General features: G+C 52.9%; 1 protein-coding gene across 1 annotated transcript; it reads right to left on the reverse strand.

Moving 5' to 3' along the window:
• Nucleotides 1-292: 292 nt before the first annotated feature.
• Nucleotides 293-17,957, reverse strand: LOC136787167 (olfactory receptor 14A16-like). Its single transcript, XM_066984298.1, has 3 exons — nt 17,292-17,957; nt 16,786-17,183; nt 293-571 (listed from the first exon to the last, which is right to left on the reverse strand). Exons 1-3 carry the CDS (start codon nt 17,686-17,688, stop codon nt 293-295), a joined length of 1,074 nt encoding a protein of 357 aa, XP_066840399.1. The 5' UTR covers nt 17,689-17,957.
• Between the last annotated feature and the right edge of the window lie 2,086 nt (nt 17,958-20,043).

The following is a 20,043-nucleotide window of genomic DNA, read 5'->3' on the forward strand; positions in this document are numbered from 1 at the left end:
CCTGTAGGAGGGCAGGGCTGGAGGGGAGGTGGCACAGGACAGGCACTGGCCTCTTTATCCTATTCCCTACCCTAAGAGCATTGAGACCGCAGGTCAGTGTCCGTACTGCTCACAGGTGCCTGCAGCCCTGTATCCTCAGGATCCATCTTCTCTCCTTCTGTACGTAACATTATTACTTTGCTTCTCACAGTTTGGGGCCAGCATTTGTGGACCTGGTACCTGGCACTGAAAGGCTGTGTCTCACACCGTGTTTTTTTGGTGAGTTTTTCCCATTGCAGCAGCAGAGCAGCAGCTAATTGCTTCTGGAAGACAACTGAAACAGCTTCTTCAGTGCATGCTTGAGCTCCTGGTTCCTCATGCTGTAGATGAGGGGGTTCACTGCTGGAGGCACCACAGAGTACAGAACTGCCACCACAAAGTCCAGGTATACGGAGGAGATGGAGGGGGGCTTCACGCCGGCAAACACGATAGTGCTGATAAACAGGGAGACCACAGCCAGGTGAGGGAGGCACGTGGAAAAGGCTTTGTGCAGGCCCTGCTCAGAGGGCATCCTCAGCACTGCCCTAAATATCTGCATATAGGACAACAGAATGAAAACAAAGCAACCAGCACCTAAACAAAAGCTAAATGCAATAAACCCAACTTCCCTGAGGTAGGCATCTGAGCAGGACAGCTTGAGGATCTGGGGGATTTCACAGAAGAACTGGTCCACAGCATTGCCTTGGCAGAGGGGCAGGGAAAATGTACTGGCCGTGTGCAGGACACCATGGAGAAAGCCACTGCCCCAGGCAGCTGCTGCCATCTGGACACAAGCTCTGCTGCCCAGGAGGGTCCCGTAGTGCAGGGGCATGCAGATGGCAACGTAGCGGTCATAGGCCATGATGGTGAGAACATAAAATTCTGCTGTAATCAAGAAGACTAATAGGAAGACCTGTGCAGCACATCCTGCATAGGAAATGGCCCTGGTGTCCCAGAGGGAATTGGTCACGGCTTTGGGGAGAGTGGTGGAGATGGATCCGAGGTCGAGGAGGGCGAGGTTGAGGAGGAAGAAGTACATGGGGGTGTGGAGGCGGTGGTCGCAGGCTACGGCGGTGAGGATGAGGCCGTTGCCCAGGAGGGCAGCCAGGTAGATGCCCAGGAAGAGCCCAAAGTGCAGGAGCTGCAGCTCCCGCGTGTCTGCAAATGCCAGCAGGAGGAACTCGCTCACAGAGCTGATTTTGGGCATTTGCTGCCCTTTATCAGGGACACTGCCAAAGAAGAAAAAATATAGAGTGTTAGGGAAAATTGCTCTGAGCTACAGTCATTTGATTCTTCAATGAAGCCTTCACATTGCCTTTCTTTCTAGGGGACCTTTTTGTCTCTCCCTGGCTGGAGCCCTGCTCTGTGCTGGCTGAGTGTCCTGTACACAGCAAATGCGTCTGCCCAGCAGCTCCCGATGGGCCACCTCTGCTCCAGAGCAGTGGTACACAGAGGTGCCAACAGAGCCATGTACTTGGAGGAGGGTTCCAGGGAAGGGGATCCCTCTGTTGAGTGAGGGGTGTTTGGCTGTGTGACTCCATGTGAGTCTTCTCTATTCCCCACCCTGAGAGAGGAAATCAGCTCACAGACCGCCTGTGTCTGGCTGGAGAGAACAGGAAGCATCTCCTCCTGCTTCACCCTCCGTGCACAGCATTCCCTGTCAGAATCAGGCACCAGCAGCTGCCACGCTGGGCAAGGGAGAGAAGCAGGCATGGGCAGGCAGGGCGGACCCAACCCGGTGCTGAGGCTGCGTTGTCGGTGAGGTAGAACCTGTCCTCACACCCCTGTGCCACCTGGCCAGCACAGGCAGCAGAGGGAAAAGAGCTCTGGAGTCTAAGAAGCGTTTGGAATATGCTCCTTGTCATATGGTAGGAATTTTGGGGTAAGACCTCTGTGGAGCCAGGAGCTGGACTCGATGATCCTTGTGGGTCCCTTCCAACTCAGGATATTCTATGATTCTGTGATTCTATGCCTTCTTCCATGGAGGAAGGTGGAGGGGGCCTGCAGCAAATGTGCCTACTTACACAGAGACTTAGGGTTCAGACACCCCGTATTCTCAGCCCCACAGATTATACATGCCATGACAGAAGCTGTGCTGGGGAGGAGAGGAGACCAGGGGCTGCTGCAAGGAAAGCGCCTGCACTTCAGGGGATGGCAGGGAGGGAGCAGCTCCCTCTCACTGCCTGCCCATGTCCCTGCTGCCTGCAGCTGTCCCTGCCAGCAGCTCTTTCTCTGTCCCCACGTCTCCTCCCGTCCATGCTCACAGATACCATCCCATCCGCTGTGTGCCCAGCTCTGCTCTGCAGACACCTCCCAGGGACATCTCCCTGTCTGCAGGTCCTAAAGAACAGCTCAGAAAAGCCCTGGTGCAGTGTGTAAGCAGAGAGAAGGGAAGGGATATTCTCAGGTTCATCACTAACCTGTTTATGTCTCAGTTCAATGCAATAGGAAGTTCCTTCACCTGTGCAATCCCTACAACTCTGTTAACACAGAGCCTGCGCAAGAATTAGAGCAGGAAAATGCAGGCAGAGACTGCAGAAAGTGCCCTCTTTGCAGGCAGCCCCTGCCGTCCCCTTCCTCTGCCCAAGGCTGCTCTGCAGCACCTTCTCCTCCACACAGCACGAACCACAAGAGACATCCTGGCAGCTCCTGGCCAGGCAGAGACGTCCCAGATCCAGAAACCCCTTCCAGGAACCTCTCCTGCACTGTCCTGCAGCCGGAGACTTACAGTGTGCAGAGCTGTGAAGGTTTCTCCTGCACTGAGCTCTCCTCTGCCCGCACCCTCCAGGCTGCCTGGAATCACTTTCTGCCTGGGTGCCTGCAGTCAGAGCCCCCAGCCCTACTGCGCTGTGCAGAGGAGCTGCTCCTGGGCAGAGCTGTCTCTCTGCACCAGGGCCCTCTTGCCAGGAGCTCTCTCTGTCCCAGGAGCCCGGCCCAGCTCAGCAGCAGAGGCCCAGCCCAAGGCATTGGAATCACCCCTCTGGGGGTTTTGGTGATGGGCCCACGAACCTCAGGCACTGAGAGACAATTGAAGAAATCTCTCAAGAAGTCCAAGTCAGAGGCAAGTTTCCTGCAGTGTCTCCCTGAGGGCCAGCACTGACACAGCCTCCCTTGGAGCTCATTAGAGCAGAACATTGGAGGAGGCAGTGAGAACAAGGAGACAAAGGCAGTGTAAAGGTGACACTGATGTGTAGACAACCTGGATGTGTTTCACCAAAGAAAAGGAACAGACCTTGTCCCCTGGCACCCAGGAAGGGAGATCTGTTTCTGTCACACACTGCTCAGGGCTCTTCCAGGGGCAGTAGGAGATGGGGATGTGCATGGCCAAGTGCAGGAGAATGGTATGACCCCTGCCTGGTTCATGGGTGGGGTCGAGGAGGCAATGATTCCCTGGTACTTTAATGACAAGCTGTCTCCTCATAGGCCTCAGTGGCAGAGACAACAGCCATAGCCATGGACACAAAGACCTGGGTCCTGTTGGGACTTTCAGCCTTGCCACAGCCCTCTATCCTGTCTAAACCTGGCTGTTCAAAGGACTCCCACACTTGCACATCTTTCCCTGCTGGCTCTAGACCCTTGTCCGTGTGGTGTCTTACTGGATCTCAGCTGAGTCTGATAACTCAGATTTTCTTGGTGCAATGCTCCTCTTAAGGCAGCTCTGTTTGAAGCTGGCCTGGTTCCTGGTGAGCGGCACCACTGCTCGTATGGCATCCGTCGTGGTGTTCCAGGCCCTCCTCCTCTTGGGCACTGTTCACTCAGCAGGGTCTCAGTCTGCCCTCATGTGTGGGGTTCCTCTTCCTCTGGTGCAGGATTAAGCTCTTCTCCTTGTAAATGTCGAGAGGATTCTGTAGGCAAAATCCTGCAGTTTCTCAAGGTTCCCCCACAATGACACTCCATTCTGTCAGCTGTTCGTGTCTGCAGGCAGACAGTTTAACCTTCACGTGATTGTGCTCTCTCTGACAAGATGGCAGCATCAGGAGTTGCAGGAAAGTTTGGATAATACAGGAGTAGTGAGTTGAATGGAATTGCAGCACAGAGTCACAGAAGGGTAGGGGATGGGAGGCTGCCAGGTTCCGCATTTTCTGTGCTTCCTTCTCATGCATGCTGTCAGTTTGTCTGGAGCTGTGTCCTGAACTTTATGGGGCTGTGCAGGTCAAAGTTAGAAGGGCCAAAGCCCAGCTGGAGCTCAATCTGTCTATTACTGTCAAAGACAATAAAAACTGTTTATATAAATACTTTAATAAAGGAGGATTAAGGAGAATCATCATATTTTATTGGATGTGGGGGGAAACCTGGTGACAAGAGATGAGGTAAAGGCTGAGGCACTTAATGCCTTCTTTGCCTCAGTCTCTAGCAGCAAGACCAGTTATTCCCCTAGATATTTCTTCCTCCTCATGGCCAGTGCCACCCTTCCAAGGTGCACTTTGTGGCAATTTTTTCTCTCCTGCTATTTCCTACTTCCAAAGAAAGCTCAATAAGTGTGGAAACCACTCCTGAAGTAGGCATCCCAACCCATCAGGCTCCTTGCGGCCTGTCAGCGCAGCAGACAGAAGTCACCTCACCAGCATCTTCCAAGCCATGGGCCTGCTGCTGGCCTTGCAGCTTCTTGGCTGGACACAACCAAGCCATGTGCCTCCTGCTGTCCAGTCATGGACTCAAGCAGAAGGGACAGCACAACCCATATGCGGGCCTTCTTTCTGTCTGGGTCCTCCTGGCTATGGAGGCAGAGGGGATCCCACAGTCAGCATGCCAACCAGGTGCCTTCTGCTGGCCTACCAGGGCCACTGGCAGATGTCAGCCAAAAAGTACAGATCCCAGGGAGAAGCCAAGGGTGACCTGTCAGCTACTTCAGACAGAAGTGACCTCACAGTCCCTTTCCGTGACATGTTCCTGCTGCTGCCCTATCATCTGCAGAGACAGAAGTGACCTCACAGTCACTGCCACCATCACATTCCTCCTGCTGGGGCAGGAGATCCTGAGGCAGAGCTGAGCTCATCAGAGCATTCCCACCCATCTCCTCCTTGTGTTTGACGAGCTGATCAGATCCACGGCCCCTCACATTCATCTTTGAATGCCATGTGACTGCACAGCAACCTCACGGCTCCTGCCCTGCGCCAAGGGGGTAAGCGCCTAAAGTTAAGGGTCAGGAGAGGGGCTGAAGGTGAGGAGGTTAATGCACAGGAATGGGGGCTTTGGGTGTTAGTTGTTCATGTATGGCATTAGTGACTAGAGCTCACTTTTCTGGGTTAGAGATGAAGCAAAATCTAGTGGAAGTGTTTGGTGTTCTGCTTGTGGTGTCAGGTCTGTGGTTAGGGTATGATCAAGCTCTGTGGTTTAGGGTTTTGTTTAGGTCTGCAAGAAGACTAGGGTTAACTAGAGCATTTTAATGCTAGTGTTAAGGGCAGGGATCAGGGCGAGCAAGAGTGTAAGGGTAATGGAAAAAGGCTATGGACTAAGTTTGGCTTCAAGGGATATTGTGGACAAACATTAGAGTAGTGGATTCCTCTCAGGGTGTGGAGTAGCATTTAGGTTTAGGGATTAATGGATATGTCCAGACCTTGTCTTGGATGAGATGAACACCAGTATTTGAGGCAACTTCTAGACAAGGTCAGCTCCCATCTGATCTCTCCTCATGCCTCCTCTCTCCTCTCCAGCTCTTCCTGGCCACCTCCCCATGCTCCCCATGTGGCCCTGAGCTGGTGGTGCTATGAGCAGACCAAGCATGCTGTGGTGCCCAAGAGGTGACGGCACACTGGCTGTGCTGCACACGGTGGGAAGTAGACCTATCTGTATCGGGATCACTGCTGCTAAACTCTCACTCTGGATTCAATATCTGTGGCAGATGCTCAGGAAGACTAGGGAATATTTCCAAGGACTCTAGGGGTTTCCAGGTATTTTATAGATCCAGGCAGCTGGACTTCCCTGAGGATGAGAGGAACCCCTCTCCAGCCTTCCTTCTTTGAGCATGCTGGTCCCTCACTGAATCCCACAGGCACTGAGTTCTTGTTTGCCTGGGGACATCAAAATTTGGCACTGTTCCTATGGGTGACTCCCCCTTGGGCAAGCTCTCACTCTGTAGGGCTCCAGGCACTGCCCACCCCTGGGACATGCTCCCTAGGGAGAACCCCTGAGCTTCCCAGGCAGCTCCACATGACTCTCCTAGAGGATGTCCTCTGCCCTGCCCGATGTGGGACAGACGCGGGGATGTACCTCAGTGACCATTCACCACTTTCACTGTCATCAGACACCAACAGGTTACTCCTAAATCCTACCCTTGATATCTCACAGCTCATATGATGGTGATGAGCTTTTTGTCTCCCAAACGCATGGAGTTACAGGCCTTCTGAGGTGCAGCAGCTTGTATTGGGCTTACGTGTCACTGTTTTGGTAGCAGGGGGGATCTAGGGCTGGACCCTGTGAGCAGAGTCCAGAAGCTGCCCCATGTTAAATAAGAGCCACTTACAGATGGCTCCAGAAGTGACCCATTGCTGGCCAGAGCCGAGGCAATGGGCGATGCTGGGTTGGCCTCTGTGAGAACAGATTTAAGGAAGGGGGAAAGAAACCTGCTCTGAAGCTGCAACTGGGAGAGAGGAGTGAGAAAATGTAGTGAGAAGCAGTCCTTGGTACAGACACCAAGGTCAGTGCAGAAGGAGGGCAGGAGGTGCTCCATGCACCAGAGCAGAAGTTCCCCTGCGGCCTGTGGACAGGCCCCTGGTGGAGCAGGCTGTCCCCCTGCAGCCCACGGGTCCCACATGGAGCAGATCTCCACGCTGCAGCCTGTGGAGAAGCCCCCGGTGGAGCAGGTGGATGTGGCCTGGAGGAGGCTGTGGTCCATGGAGGACCCCTGCCGGAGCAGACTCCAGGCTGGACTGTATCCCATGGAGAGGCGCCCATGCAGGAGCTGGGGGCCTGGGGGGATCAGTTCGGGAAGGATGGCATCCATGAGAGGGACCCCATACTGGAGCAGGGGCAGAGGGTGACCATGAAGGAGCGGCAGACACAAAGTGTTAGAGACTGACTGCAGCCCCCATTCCCCGTTCCGCTGCACCACTGGGGGGAGGAGGTAGAAGACGGTGGACGGGGGTGAAGGTGTTTTTAGGCCTTTAGTTTCTCACTGCTCTCGTCTGTTAGTAATGCTCAATAACTTACCTGAATCTCTCTACAAAGTCTGTTAAGACCATGACTGAAATATATCAGTCATTTGCCTCTCCCTTAAATCAACCCTGGAGTCCTTTTCCACTCTTTTTTCTCCAGCTTTTCCTTTAGAGGGGGGTGAAAGAGCAGTGTGGAGGACTTCAGCTGCCCATCGATGTGAAACCACCACACTGCTCAGCCATGTTATTGGCAACATCTTTGAAAGAAGAGACAGGATTTCAGGCAGTGCACTGGGGAGATTCCATTTTATTAAGCAGATGCTAAGAGAGAGTACTGGCATCCAGGTAGACAAAAAATGTCCAGAGAAAAAAAAATAGCAATTTCATACCTCGGGAGAAGTGGGGTGAATAAAATACTTCTTTCTACAAAAGTAATACATGGAAATGACACTGAAGATAAATATAACATCATGGTAATGAAAGTAAGTACCAAGCCTCCAAGGGAAAACAAAGGAAGTCACTTGTGGAGAAAGAGGAGAAATGTATCAATCTTAAGAAAAATCCATGTAATCACTTTCCTGATAGCACACTTGAGCTCCTTGTTTCTCATGCTGTAGATGAAAGGATTGAATATCGGGGGCACCACTGAGTACAGAACTGCCACCACCAGATCCAGGGATGGAGAGGAGAGGGAGGGGGGCTTCAGGTAGGCAAACATGCCAGTGCTGAGAAACAGAAAGACCACAGTCAGGTGAGGGAGGCACGTGGAAAAGGCTTTGTGCTGGCCCTGCTCAGAGGGCATCCTCAGCACGGCCCTAAAGATCTGCAAATAGGAGAGCACAATGGAAGCAAAACACCCCAAGAACAGAACACTACTGAATGTGAGAAGCCCAGCTCCCCTGAGGTAGGAGTTAGTGCAGGAGAGCTTGAGGATCTGGGGGATTTCACAGAAGAACTGGTCAATAGCATTGCCTTGGCAGAGGGGCAGGGAAAATGTATTGGCAGTGTGCAGCAGAGCATAGAGAACCCCACTGCCCCAGGCAGCTGCTGCCATCTGGGCACAAGCTCTGCCGCCCAGGAGGCTCCCATAGTGCAGGGGCTTGCAGATGGCAACGTAGCGGTCGTAGGCCATGATGGTGAGAAGAGAATACTCTGCTGAAAACAAGAAGACAATCAGAAAGACCTGTGCAGCACATCCTTGATAGGAGATGGCCCTGGTGTCCCAGAGGGAATTGGCCATGGCTTTGGGGAGAGTGGTGGAGATGCAGCCCAGGTCGAGGACGGCGAGGTTGAGGAGGAAGAAGTACATGGGGGTGTGGAGGCGGTGGTCGCAGGCTACGGCGGTGAGGATGAGGCTGTTGCCCAGGAGGGCAGCCAGGTAGATGGCCAGGAAGAGCGCGAAGTGCAGGAGCTGCAGCTCCCGCGTGTCTGCGAATGCCAGCAGGAGGAACTCGGTGATGGAGCTGCTGTTGGACATGTGCTGCCTCTAGGTATGGGGATCTGCACAGGAAGGGAAAGACAATGATATGTTAGGACAGGCTTTTCTGAGTGAAACCTATGCCATTCCCCCAGCCATACGGCCATGCTTTTTCTTTCTCTACTGGAATCTTTCATTCAGCTCCATGACATGAGCTTCATTTTTTAAGGTTCAGTGTGCAATGAGGAGCAAGGGCCTCTGCTCCCAGGCTCTCAAGGGAATCAGTCCTGACCCAGCGCAGTGAGTGTACAGGACCATGGCAGCAGGACAAGGTTTTATTTTCAGATTTTGTCAAATGAAATCATTTCTTACCCAGAAGGGCATGTCTGCATCTGCATTCCCAGAGCTACAGAATGTAGTTGGCAGAAAAGTGCTTTAGGGCCACTTTTATTCTACACACCCTCATCCCCTTCATCATGCCCCAACAGTGTCCTCTGAAGTCAGAAATCCTGAGATTTTCTGCTTAACTCAGAGTGAATGGCTGTGAGACCTGAGAGGCAAAGGGATTCACTGTGGCTTGGTGCAGAGTGAAGGGAGCTGGCTGGGCTTGTTCCCAGCTGCCCGGCACTTGCAGATTTTGGGCACCAAGGGCAATAACATTCATATTACACTTGAAAAGAAGCCAGACTCTGCTGAGAGCAGAGGAGGCCACTGCCAATCCCTCAGTGCCCAGCCCTTTTGAAGGTACCTGAGCAAGGTTTCAGCACCACACCTCTAGCCAAGGACACCTAACATTCATTTCTCCAGCGCAACAGCATGTCCTTGCGTGTAGCATCTCCTCCACTACACAAGGCTTCTAGATCATGCAAGCAGACGATGGGAAAGATTTGCATCCTGCAGGGCAGCTCACAGCTCTAAAGGCTGTGAGGGCAGAGGCTTTTCTTAGCGGGACAGGAGGCAAGGGGGCTTGCACAGAGGAAGCGGTCTGCACTGAATGAAAAAATATGGAGTTTTGTGATGAATTCTCCCTCCGACAAGATTTCTGATTTACCTTCCACTCATTCCTCGGTCATATCCCTGAAGCTTTTACTTCCAGGAGCTCTTTCCCTGTCTCACGTCTTCTTCCTGTTTCTGCTCACAACCGCAGTGTGAGAAAGAGTCTTGTGTTTTTGCAGTAGAATGTGTTTTTGCAGTGGAAAATTCCACTAACCTTGCATATTCAAAAGTGATTGTGCAGGCATGACAGTGACATGGAAGTGGGGAGTATGATACGCAGATAAAGGAAAGGTCCCACTCTCCCAAAACAAGGGTAGCTAAGAAAAACAGGATGAGCAGTGCAGAATCAGTAAAAACAAAAAATCACGCGCCCTCTAGTCATGAGAGAAGAAGGAAATAAAAAAGGAAAAGGAGAAATTAACAGCTGGTCAAATCAAATTCTACATATATGGTATAGTAATAAGCATCGAATAGTTTGTGAACTTGTACTCAGCCAATGAGGAAACGGCAGGAATCAAGTGTTGGGTAATAGGAAATATGGGGTTATGATATACTTTTGCTGGGCGCTCCTGCCTGCAGGACACTCGCCATTGCAATCACGAATAAAATAGCTTCACAGAAAATCCTGTCCGAGAAAATTATTGGTTTTTTTCTCACACCACCCCAAACTCTATGCAGTAATCTTTGCCCTTCAGAAACCTACCTGTATACAGGACAGTGGCTAGCTGGATGTGCGTCTTTGTAGGTGGAAAAGGACCTGTCAGAAAGCCCTGCTGGGTTCAGCAAAGTTGATGCTGTAGCTTTCGATAGGAAGAGGAGAGGCTGAAGGCAGTTTTGGGGCTGCTCACAAACCCACTGATCATCAAAGTTAACAGCTCAGGAGTCTCAGCAATGTGCTCACGCTGGACAGCTCCTTTTCCGTGTCTCCTTAATTCCCCTCCCTGTCCAGTAGAGTAGGTAACTAAAAAGAGGGCAGAAAATCCCTTCTTTGATCATTCTTGTGAAAAAAAAAAAAATGCCTGGGAAATGATACTGGGTGCTTTGGAGCTGTGAGCAGGCTGTCCCATGCAGCAGCCTCCCCGCAGCACCCTGGGCAGCTCCCCGGGCAGAGCTGCGGCTGCATTGCCCTCCAGCCAGAGACTTACCGGGGTCAGGGCTGGCAAGTGTTCTCCCCCAGCGAGCTCTGTGCATCCTGCCACTTCTGCCTGCCTTTACCCACTCTGTCTATGCAGGCAGTGCCCCCAGCCCTGCTGCGCTGGGCACAGGAGCTGCTCCTGGGCAGAGCTGGCTCTCTGCAGCGCTGCGCGCTTGCCAGGAGCTCCCCTTGGGCCCAGGAGCCCGGCCCAGCTCAGCAGCACAGGCCCAGCCCAAGGCCTCCCTTGCTCTGCCCCCCACCAGGCTCCCTGCCCATGGCCCTGGGGCTCCTGGGCTCACAGCTCCTGGAAGGCAGCAGGGTCCCTCCTGGGGAACACACTTGGAAGCAGACAAAGCAAACACTGACTGGCCTTCTCTAAGCATCGTGCTGACTTATTTCTGCAGCAGGAATTGCCCTGCCAGGGTGTGCAGGGCTGCAGGACATGCCAAAGTTCCTCTCTGTTGTTCAACTTACTCATCAGTGAAGTCAGTGATGCAATAGACTGCACCCTCACAAACTTTGCCGATGACACAAAGCTGGGAGGAGTGGCTGATACCACAGAGGGACCTCAACAGGCTGGAGAGATAGGCTGAGAGGAACCCCACGAAGTTCAACAAGGGCAAGTGCAGGGTCCTGTCTCCTTCCTAGGGTGGAATAAACCCCAGCACCAGTACAGGCTGGGAATGGCCTGCTGGAAAGCAGCTCTGCAAAGAAGGACCTGGGAGTCCTGGTGGACAGCAGGCTGAGCATGAGTCAGCACTGTGCCCTTGTAGCCAAGAAGGCCAACGGGATCCTGGGGTGCATTCGGAAGGGTGTTGCCAGCACGCCAAGGGAGGTGATCCTCCCCCTCTACTCAGCCTGTACAGGTGCTTGGTGTTATTCCTCCCTAGGAAGGAGACACCACAAAGAAAAGGTGGTATGAATGACAAGCCTGACAGGGTTAGAAAAGCAACATTTAGTTGCAGAAGAAGCACTAGGGCTGAATTCTCATGAAATGTTACTAGTTCCTTGACAGAGCAGCACACTGCCACAGTCATGGTGACTGCCTGGCAGCTTTGTGCCTGGGTATCACTGTGAGATCAGCCAAATGGGATGAAGGCTTTGTTCCTCATCCCTACTGTTGAGAGAGGGGTTTTGCCTCTCAGCAGGAGCTATCGCTGCCACATGTCACCCAGGCAACGTCTGTGAGTGGCATCTGCCCTTGGGGCCCAGAGATGTGCAAGGCCTTGGTTCTCTTGCTTTCCAATATCCACTGGCATTCCATCCAAGCTAAGCAACCCAAGGCCTTCTCCAGAGCTGATCATCACGGAAAGGCACTTCTGGGACTCCTTGCAACAGCCTGCAGTAATGCTGACATTGCTTATGTCAATTGTGGGTGCCTGGAGTGTTTCGGACTCTTCTAGAGGTGAGTTTGAAGTATGGGAATGCTTTATACAAACACAAAAGAGCTTTGACATGTTGGCTTGTGCTCAGTGACTTCTGTCCTAGAGCACTGCAGGTTATTGAATCAAAGTCTGGAATACCTGGAGTGTGTCCAGTGTCCTAGAGCCACTCACACACTGGCTGATACTGACTTGGTTACTGAAAATACAGTTTGGTGGGAGACTTCAACTTCCCAGATGTCTTCTGGAAAGACAACACAGCAGAGAGGAATCAGTCTAGCAGGTCTCTGGAGTGGGTGGAAGATAACTTCCTGACAAAGCTGCTGAGTGAGCCAACCAGGGAACATGCCCGGCTGGACCTTTTGATTGTGAACAGAGAAGGCCTTGGGGGGAATGTGAAGGTTGGAGGCCATCTTGGGCATAACGATCAGGAATTAATAGAGTTTTTGATTTTTGGAGAGGTAAGGAGCGGGGTTAGCATAATTGCCGCCCTGGACTTCAAGAGGGCTGACTTTGGCCTGTTAAAGAGCTTGGTTGGCAGAGTCCCTTAGGAGGCAGTTGTGAAAGGCAAAGGAGTCCAGGAAGGCTGGACACTCTTCAAGAAGGAAATCCTAAAGGCACAGGAAAAAGCCATTCCCATGTCCCAAAAGATGAGCCAGTGGAGAAGGTTGGCCTGGCAGAACAGAGAGGTTTGGATAGGGCTCAGTAAGGAAAAGAGAGTTTATGACCTTTGGAAGAAGGAGCAGGACACTCAGGAGAACTACAAAGATGTTGTGAGGCTGTGCAGGGAGAAAATTAGAAGGGCCAAAGCCCAGCTGGAACTCAGTCTGGCTACTGCCATGCAAGAGAATAAAAAATGTCTTTATAAATGCCTTAGCAACAAAAGGAGGACTAAGGAGAATCTCCATCCTTAATTGTATGGGGGGAAACATAGTGACAAGAGATGAGGAAAAGGCAGAGGTACTTAATGCCTTCTTTGCCTCAGTCTTTAGTATGAAGCCCAGTTGTTCTCTGGGTACCTAGCCTCCTGAGCTGGTAGGTAGGGACAGAAAGCAGAATGAAGCCCTCCTAATCCAAGAGGAAATGGTTAGCAACCTGCTACTCCGCTTAGTCATACAGAAGTCTATGGGGCTAGAGGGGATCCACCGAAGAGTATTGAAGGAGCTGGCAGAAGTACTTACCAAGCCACTTTCCATCATTTATCAGCGGTCCTGGCTGCCAGGGGAGGTCACAGCTTACTGTCGGCTAGCAAATGTGATGCCCATCTACAGGAAAGGCCAAAAGGAGGACCCATGGAGCTACAGGCCTGTCAGTCTTACATTGGTGCCGGGGAACATTATGATGCAGATTATCTTGAGTGCCATCATTCAACACATACAGGACAACCAGGTGATTGGTATCAGTCAGCATGGATTTATGAAAGGCAGCTCCTGCTTGATGAACCTGATCTCTTTCTATGACAATGCGATGCACTTGGTGGATGAGGGAAAGACTGAGGATGTTGTTTACCTAGGGTTTAGTAAAGCTTTTGACTCTGCTTCCCAGAGCATTCTCCTGGAGAAACTGGCTTCTCATGTCTTGGATGGGCGTGAGCTTTGCTGGGTAAAAAAAATGGCTGTGTGGCTGGGCCCAAAGGGTTGTGGTGAATGGAGTTAAATCCAATTGGAACTCGAGACTATGGCCTGGACAAGTCTGTAGGTTGTGCGAGGGATTCCTGTGTGCTGGCACCACGCATCCTGGCTGTGAGAAAAATCTCAATAATTTTCTTCAGACAGGATCTTCTGCAAAGCTATTTTATTTGCAATTGCAATGGCAGGCGTCCTGCAAGCAGAAGTGCACAGTAAAAGTTTATCATAACCTTGTATTCCCTATTACCCAACACCTACACTTTTGCACTCCAAGGCTTCCTGAAGGGAGGTTGTGATGACGAGGGGGTCGGCCTCTTCTCCCAGATAACTAATGATAGGACTCGAGGAAATGTCTGTGAGTTGCGACTGGGGAGATTTAGATTAGATATCAGGAAAAACTTTTTCTCTCAAAGAGTGGTCAGGCACTGGAACGGCCTGCCCAGGGAGGTGGAGGAGTCACTGTCCCTTGCGGTGTTCAAGAAGCACCTGGATGAGGCGCTATGTTATATGATTTAGTAGCTTAGTGGGTAGTATTGGTAATAGGAGGACATTTGGACTAGATGATCTTATAGTTCCTTTCCAACCCTGTGTTTCTATGATTCTATGACCTGATTTCCCCCATGTCCTCATTGGCTGAGTACTGCAGGTTCACAGCCTACTCGATGCCCTTCTATGCCATATATGTACATTTTTTTTTAACCAACTGATAATTTCTCCTTTTCTTTTTTTTTTCCTTTTTTTTTTTTCCTTTTTTTTTTTCCTTACTCTCTCACGACTAGAGGTTCATGATTTTTGTTTTTTGTGACATCGCACTTCTAGTCCTGTTTTTCTTAGCTCTCCTCCTTAATTTGGGACAGTGGGACCTTCCCCTTCTATGGCAAAACCACAACTATGTTTCTCACACTGGCACACTTACCCGTAAATTCCTGGAGTTAACTACACTTGAAACGGCCATTGAGATGCCGAGAAACTCGTGTTGGACCATGTGTGATAAACTCAGGCTGAAAGACTCAAGGGTGGGTGACTTTGACTGGCTGTGGCAGAGCCCAGCAGCCTGCCCCAGTCTGGGAATATGTCCCCTTCCAACTAGGGAAATTAAGAGGGATTAATATGAACAGACCCAAGAGGTCAATCTGCACAGTAAGGGAAAGTAATGGTTCTTGTGCTGTAGGTGCAGCAGGCAATAGGCCTTGGATTGGGCCTCAGAAGACTCAAGCAGATCTAATGCGGTTCATCCCTGAGCTAAGACAAACACTGTGAGCAGAGTGAAGGACACCAAGTGGTGCCCTAGCATGAAGGAGGATGGAGAGCACAGCTGTAAGAGGCGTCTTTCTTGTGCCACGACTGACACAGGTTCAGCTGAAGTAAAAGCCCCAGCCCAGGACCCATGGAGTGAAGGTCCCTGGGCACAACTGCAGAAAGACTTTGCAAGACCTCTGCCAGTGACAGCTTGAAACACCAAATGCATCTTGGCAGTAGTAGGTCCTTTTGGCTCAGGGGCAGATGTCCTCCCTGGCAACACCACCACGGAGGCCACCACTGCAAAGCTGCTGCGTGACACCGACTGCGTGACACCCCGGGGTCCAGAGAGGGGAGAGGGGAAGGGGAGAGGCAGGCCGTGGGGAGGGAGCTGGAGTGAGGTCACTGCCATTGCAGCAGCCTGACTGGCCCTCAGAAGGGCTGGCCGGCAGGCACTATGACATCATCCCACGCATCAGAGAGCCCCTGGGCAGAAATGACGTCACTGCAGAGGGGAGGGCGAGGGGCTGGCAGAGCCCCATCGAGGGGCTGGCTGTGGGTCCCCTCTGCTACAGCCACCTGACGGCGCGGGGCAGGCAGGAGGGCAGGCAGGGCTCGTGGCCGCCTTGCTCAGGACGAGCCCTGGGCAAGCTGGGTGAGAAATCTGTGCCTTAGCTCCAGCAAAAGCTCTTCTCTTTGCTCTTGACTTTTCTCGATAACACCACTTCCAGGCGAGCTCTGCCCTTGCTAAAACCATACCTCCACCTCCACCATAAATTTCTGTTTCAGAGCCTGTCCTTGCTGTCACCCGTGGGTGGCTGCTTTGTGGCCCGTCTGCATCCTGTCCCTGCAGCGTCCCAGTGCCACTGCCCCACACATGCTCCCACAGCCGTGCTGCCAAGGCACCACACATGGCAGCACATTCAGGGCTGGGTCAAGATCCCCCTGTTACAATCCCAATGAGACCCTCAGGGTCCCTTCCCACCATGGCCCTCCTGCCTTCGCAGCCTCCTCCAGCCCATGGCCCCTGCCCTGACCCAGCCACATCCCATGGGGGCCTCTGCAGACAGCCCTGCTCCAGGTCTGCAGGACTCTGGGCCAGGACAGAGGTTGACAGGGCTGGCCGTTCCCCCAACACAGACCCTGAGCACGGTTCTCCCACCTCCCTGATCTCTGCCCACCTCCCTGCCCTCATCCCAGTCCAGTGGCAGCAGCCCCAGGGCAGTGCCCACCACAGGCTGCTGCAGGGCTCTGGGCACTGCCACCACAGCCCCAGCCCCTCTGAAGGGCACAGCAGCTCCTAGGGCACAGAGGGCTCAGCTCCACAGATGGGAACGTCCATGGAACAAGCGTACAGAGGTCAGTGTACCATGCTGTGTCCCCTGCACTCCTCTGCAGCACATCCTCAGAGGCTCGCAGCCCTTCTGTGACATCCCTGGGGGTCCTCAGGCAGTTCCTGCTGCCCCAGGGCCAGGGCAGCCTGACCTGAGCTGCTGCAGCCAGAAAGGGGTTTGCTGGTCCCATTATGTCCTGCTCTGCTGAGAGTGGGGTCCAGACAAAGAATTTGCTGTAGGTTCATTTATTTTGTTTAAATACACAGAGAGGCTGGCTCCTTGTTTATGCAGAGCCTCAGGGTCACAAAAGATATGTTGGTATTTAAGTACAAGGTCATGAAGAATGGCATTTCTTTGTGGAAAACATTATCACAAGGGGAAAATGAAAAAGAAAACCAAATTCATCTAGAAGTACAACCAGGCTTAGCCTGTCATGACATAAACCACAATTCAAGTGTAGAAGAAGACAAGAAGCAGTCTATAGCTGCTGAAAGGTCCAATCAATTTCCTGAGCAAATCCTGATAAACATCCATGACATCACTTTCCTAATGGCATTCTTGAGCTCCTGGTTTCTGATGCTGTAGATGAGGGGGTTCACTGCTGGGGGCATCACTGCGTATAGAACAGCCATTATCATGTCCAGGGATGGAGAGGAGATAGCGGGAGTCTTCAGGTAGGCAGATACACCAGTGCTAACCAGCAGGGAGACCACGACCAGGTGAGGGAGGCATGTGGAGAAGGCTTTGTGCCGGCCCTGCTCAGAGGGCATCCTCAGCACAGCCTTGAAGATCTGTACATAGGACAGCACGATGAATACAAAACACCCCAAAACCAGGAAACCACTGAATGTGAGAAGCCCAACTTCCCTGAGGTAGGAATCTGAGCAGGAGAGGTTGAGGATCTGGGAGATTTCCCAGAAGAACTGGTCCACAGCATTGCCTTCGCAGAGGGGCAGGGAAAATGTGTTGGCAGTGTGCAGCAGAGCATAGAGAACCCCACTGCCCCAGGCAGCTGCTGCCATCTGGGCACAAGCTCTGCTGCCCAGGAGGCTCCCGTAGTGCAGGGGCTTGCAGATGGCAACATAGCGGTCGTAGGCCATGACGGTGAGAAGAAACAAATCTGCTGACATCAGAGAGGGAAAGAAAAAGACTTGTGCAACACATCCCGAGTAGGAGATGGCCCTGGTGTCCCAGAGGGAATTGGCCATGGCTTTGGGGAGAGTGGTGGAGATGCAGCCCAGGTCGAGGAGGGCGAGGTTGAGGAGGAAGAAGTACATGGGGGTGTGGAGGCGGTGGTCGCAGGCTACGGCTGTGAGGATGAGGCCGGTGCCCAGGAGGGCAGCCAGGTAGATGCCCAGGAAGAGCGCGAAGTGCAGGAGCTGCAGCTCCCGCGTGTCTGCAAATGCCAGGAGGAGGAACTCGGTGATGGAGCTGCTGTTGGACATCGTATCCTCCTGGACAAAGGGGACTACCCAAGAAAGAAAAGACAGTGATAATTAGGAGAGACGTCTCTGAGAAAAACCTACTCCACTTCTCAGTGAAACCCCCCACAGTGACTTTCCCCTTTCCGAGACCTTTCTGCTGCTCTGTTGCTTGAGCTTTGGATGGTGCTGGAGGAAGGTGCTGCTGGGAGCAGGGGACCCTGCTGTGCACTTTGGAGGAGTCACGCCTGTCCTACAGGTCTAAGCATAAAGAAATCAGGAGTGATCTCTGATTAAATCTACCTCTGACGTATGTGGACTTCCTAGCAGTTCCACTCTCAACACTATAGACTGCCAAATGGCATTTGTGGTTTAATTTGTTCCAACTGCATGTGTGACACTCGGAAGAGTTTTTTTTTGATGGTAGAAAATCCTGGCACTTTTCGTATATTCCAGGTGAGATTTTGTGAATGTCCTTAGCGTAGTGAAGATAGCCAGTCTGCCCATCTACCCTGGTCTCAGCCAGACTCCTCTAGGGCTCAGTCCAGTTGCCCACATCGAGCTGCTCAATGACTGTGGTCTCAGGAATATCTGGGAAAATGATTCAGTGTTTTCCTTCCCCATAGACTGCATTGCCCCAAGCCTCAGAGTTTAGAAGGGGGTTTGGGCACCTTTCCCCTAAGGACGGGTTTGCGTGGTGGGACCCAGAGGGTCAGAGCCTGAGCTGCAGCTGAAAGCCAGATGTGCAGGGAGCCCCAAAACAAGAACAGCAACAGTAGGTACAGGAAGAGAGGGAAATAGCACAGGGCTTCTGCCAGGCGAGGCAAGGCCAGGGAGGGACCAACCGGAACTCAGGAGAGTCCGCTCTACTGCAGGTCCTCCTGATGAGAGGTTATGAGTCATGTCCTGAATCCTGTGGGCTTGACGGTGGACAAGGAGGTGCCAGAATACTTTGCAGGCTCTGCTGCCTGCAGCTGGGTCTCTGTCCCCACACCTCCTGCCTGCAGGTCACAGCCCCCATCCCACCCACCGGGTGCTCAGCTCTGCCCTGCAGACACCTCCTGGCAGCAGGGCTCTGCCCAGGGGCAGCTCGCTGGGGGCACGTCCTAGAGACCAGGTCACACAGGGGACACTGCATGTAAGCTCCACATGTGGTAGTGGAGCTTTCTATGGGCTGAGGGGAAGGGAAAGATCCTTGTAACCTCTCAGCCATCATGGAGCCTCAGCCTCTTCTTGGAATTAAAAGCATATATTTCTATTACCACTGAAGCAAGTAGAGAAGATTGAAAGCTCAGGAGGCTCAGGAAAGCTGTGACAGAAGCTGAAATCCCCTACCTTACCCCGGCTGTTGCAAAGTCCCCTTGGATACATCCTGGTTGTGCTGTGGATCTGTGAGCAGGCTGCCCCATGCAGCAGCCTCCCACCAGCAGCAGGACCCTGCCCTGCCGGGGGGGCTCCTTCCACCCGCAGCTTCTCCCCGCAGTGCCCTGGGCAGCTCCCCGCGCAGGCTGAGTGCTGAGCCTGGCAGGCGGCAGAGGCCCTGCCCCGGCACACAGCCCCTGGGGCACAGCAGGGACCCTGCTCTGCACCACAGCCCTGGGCACCCCTGCCTGCACCCGCGGCTTCTCCTTCCTCCAGGAGCTGCGGCTGCATTGCCCTCCAGCCAGAGACTTACCGGGGTCAGGGCTGGCAAGTGTTCTCCCCCAGCGAGCTCTGTGCATCCTGCCACTTCTGCCTGCCTTTACCCACTCTGTCTCTGCAGGCAGTGCCCCCAGCCCTGCTGCGCTGGGCAGAGGAGCTGCTCCTGGGCAGAGCTGCCTCTCTGCAGCGCTGCCCGCTTGCCAGGAGCTCCCCTTGGGCCCAGGAGCCCGGCCCAGCTCAGCAGCACAGGCCCAGCCCAAGGCCTCCCTTGCTCTGCCCCCCACCAGGCTCCCTGCCCATGGCCCTGGGGCTGCAGGGGAACCTGCTGGGAAACAGCCTGAAGGAATCCCTAGCGTTCCCTCCCTCCCCTGGGCACACACAATTCTCGACAGCAGGCTCATTTCTCCTTGCAGAAAAAGAATTATATATAACAATCACATCTTCTCTGAGAATTAGTTTGTTATGTCATGGACATGTCCACATGGCCTCATCTAACACTAGCAAGGTCTGCCTGCCTTTTATGCCCTGACACAGGACTCTGCCTGGGTACAAGAGGTGCTGGGTGGGGAGAAAATCACTGGTACTTTGCAAACTGCATTCTTATAGTCCGTGGGACAGTAGGGCCTACATTGAAGAATTCTTGGTTGTGACCAGGAGGTGCTGGTTCATTATGATCCCAGGAGAAAGGCACTTTAGGTCTTGTGCAGGGACAGTTGGCATGTTACCCACCCCCTTGCA

This window comes from Anser cygnoides, chromosome 28, assembly GCF_040182565.1.
Source record: "Anser cygnoides isolate HZ-2024a breed goose chromosome 28, Taihu_goose_T2T_genome, whole genome shotgun sequence".
Lineage (NCBI taxonomy): Eukaryota > Metazoa > Chordata > Aves > Anseriformes > Anatidae > Anser > Anser cygnoides.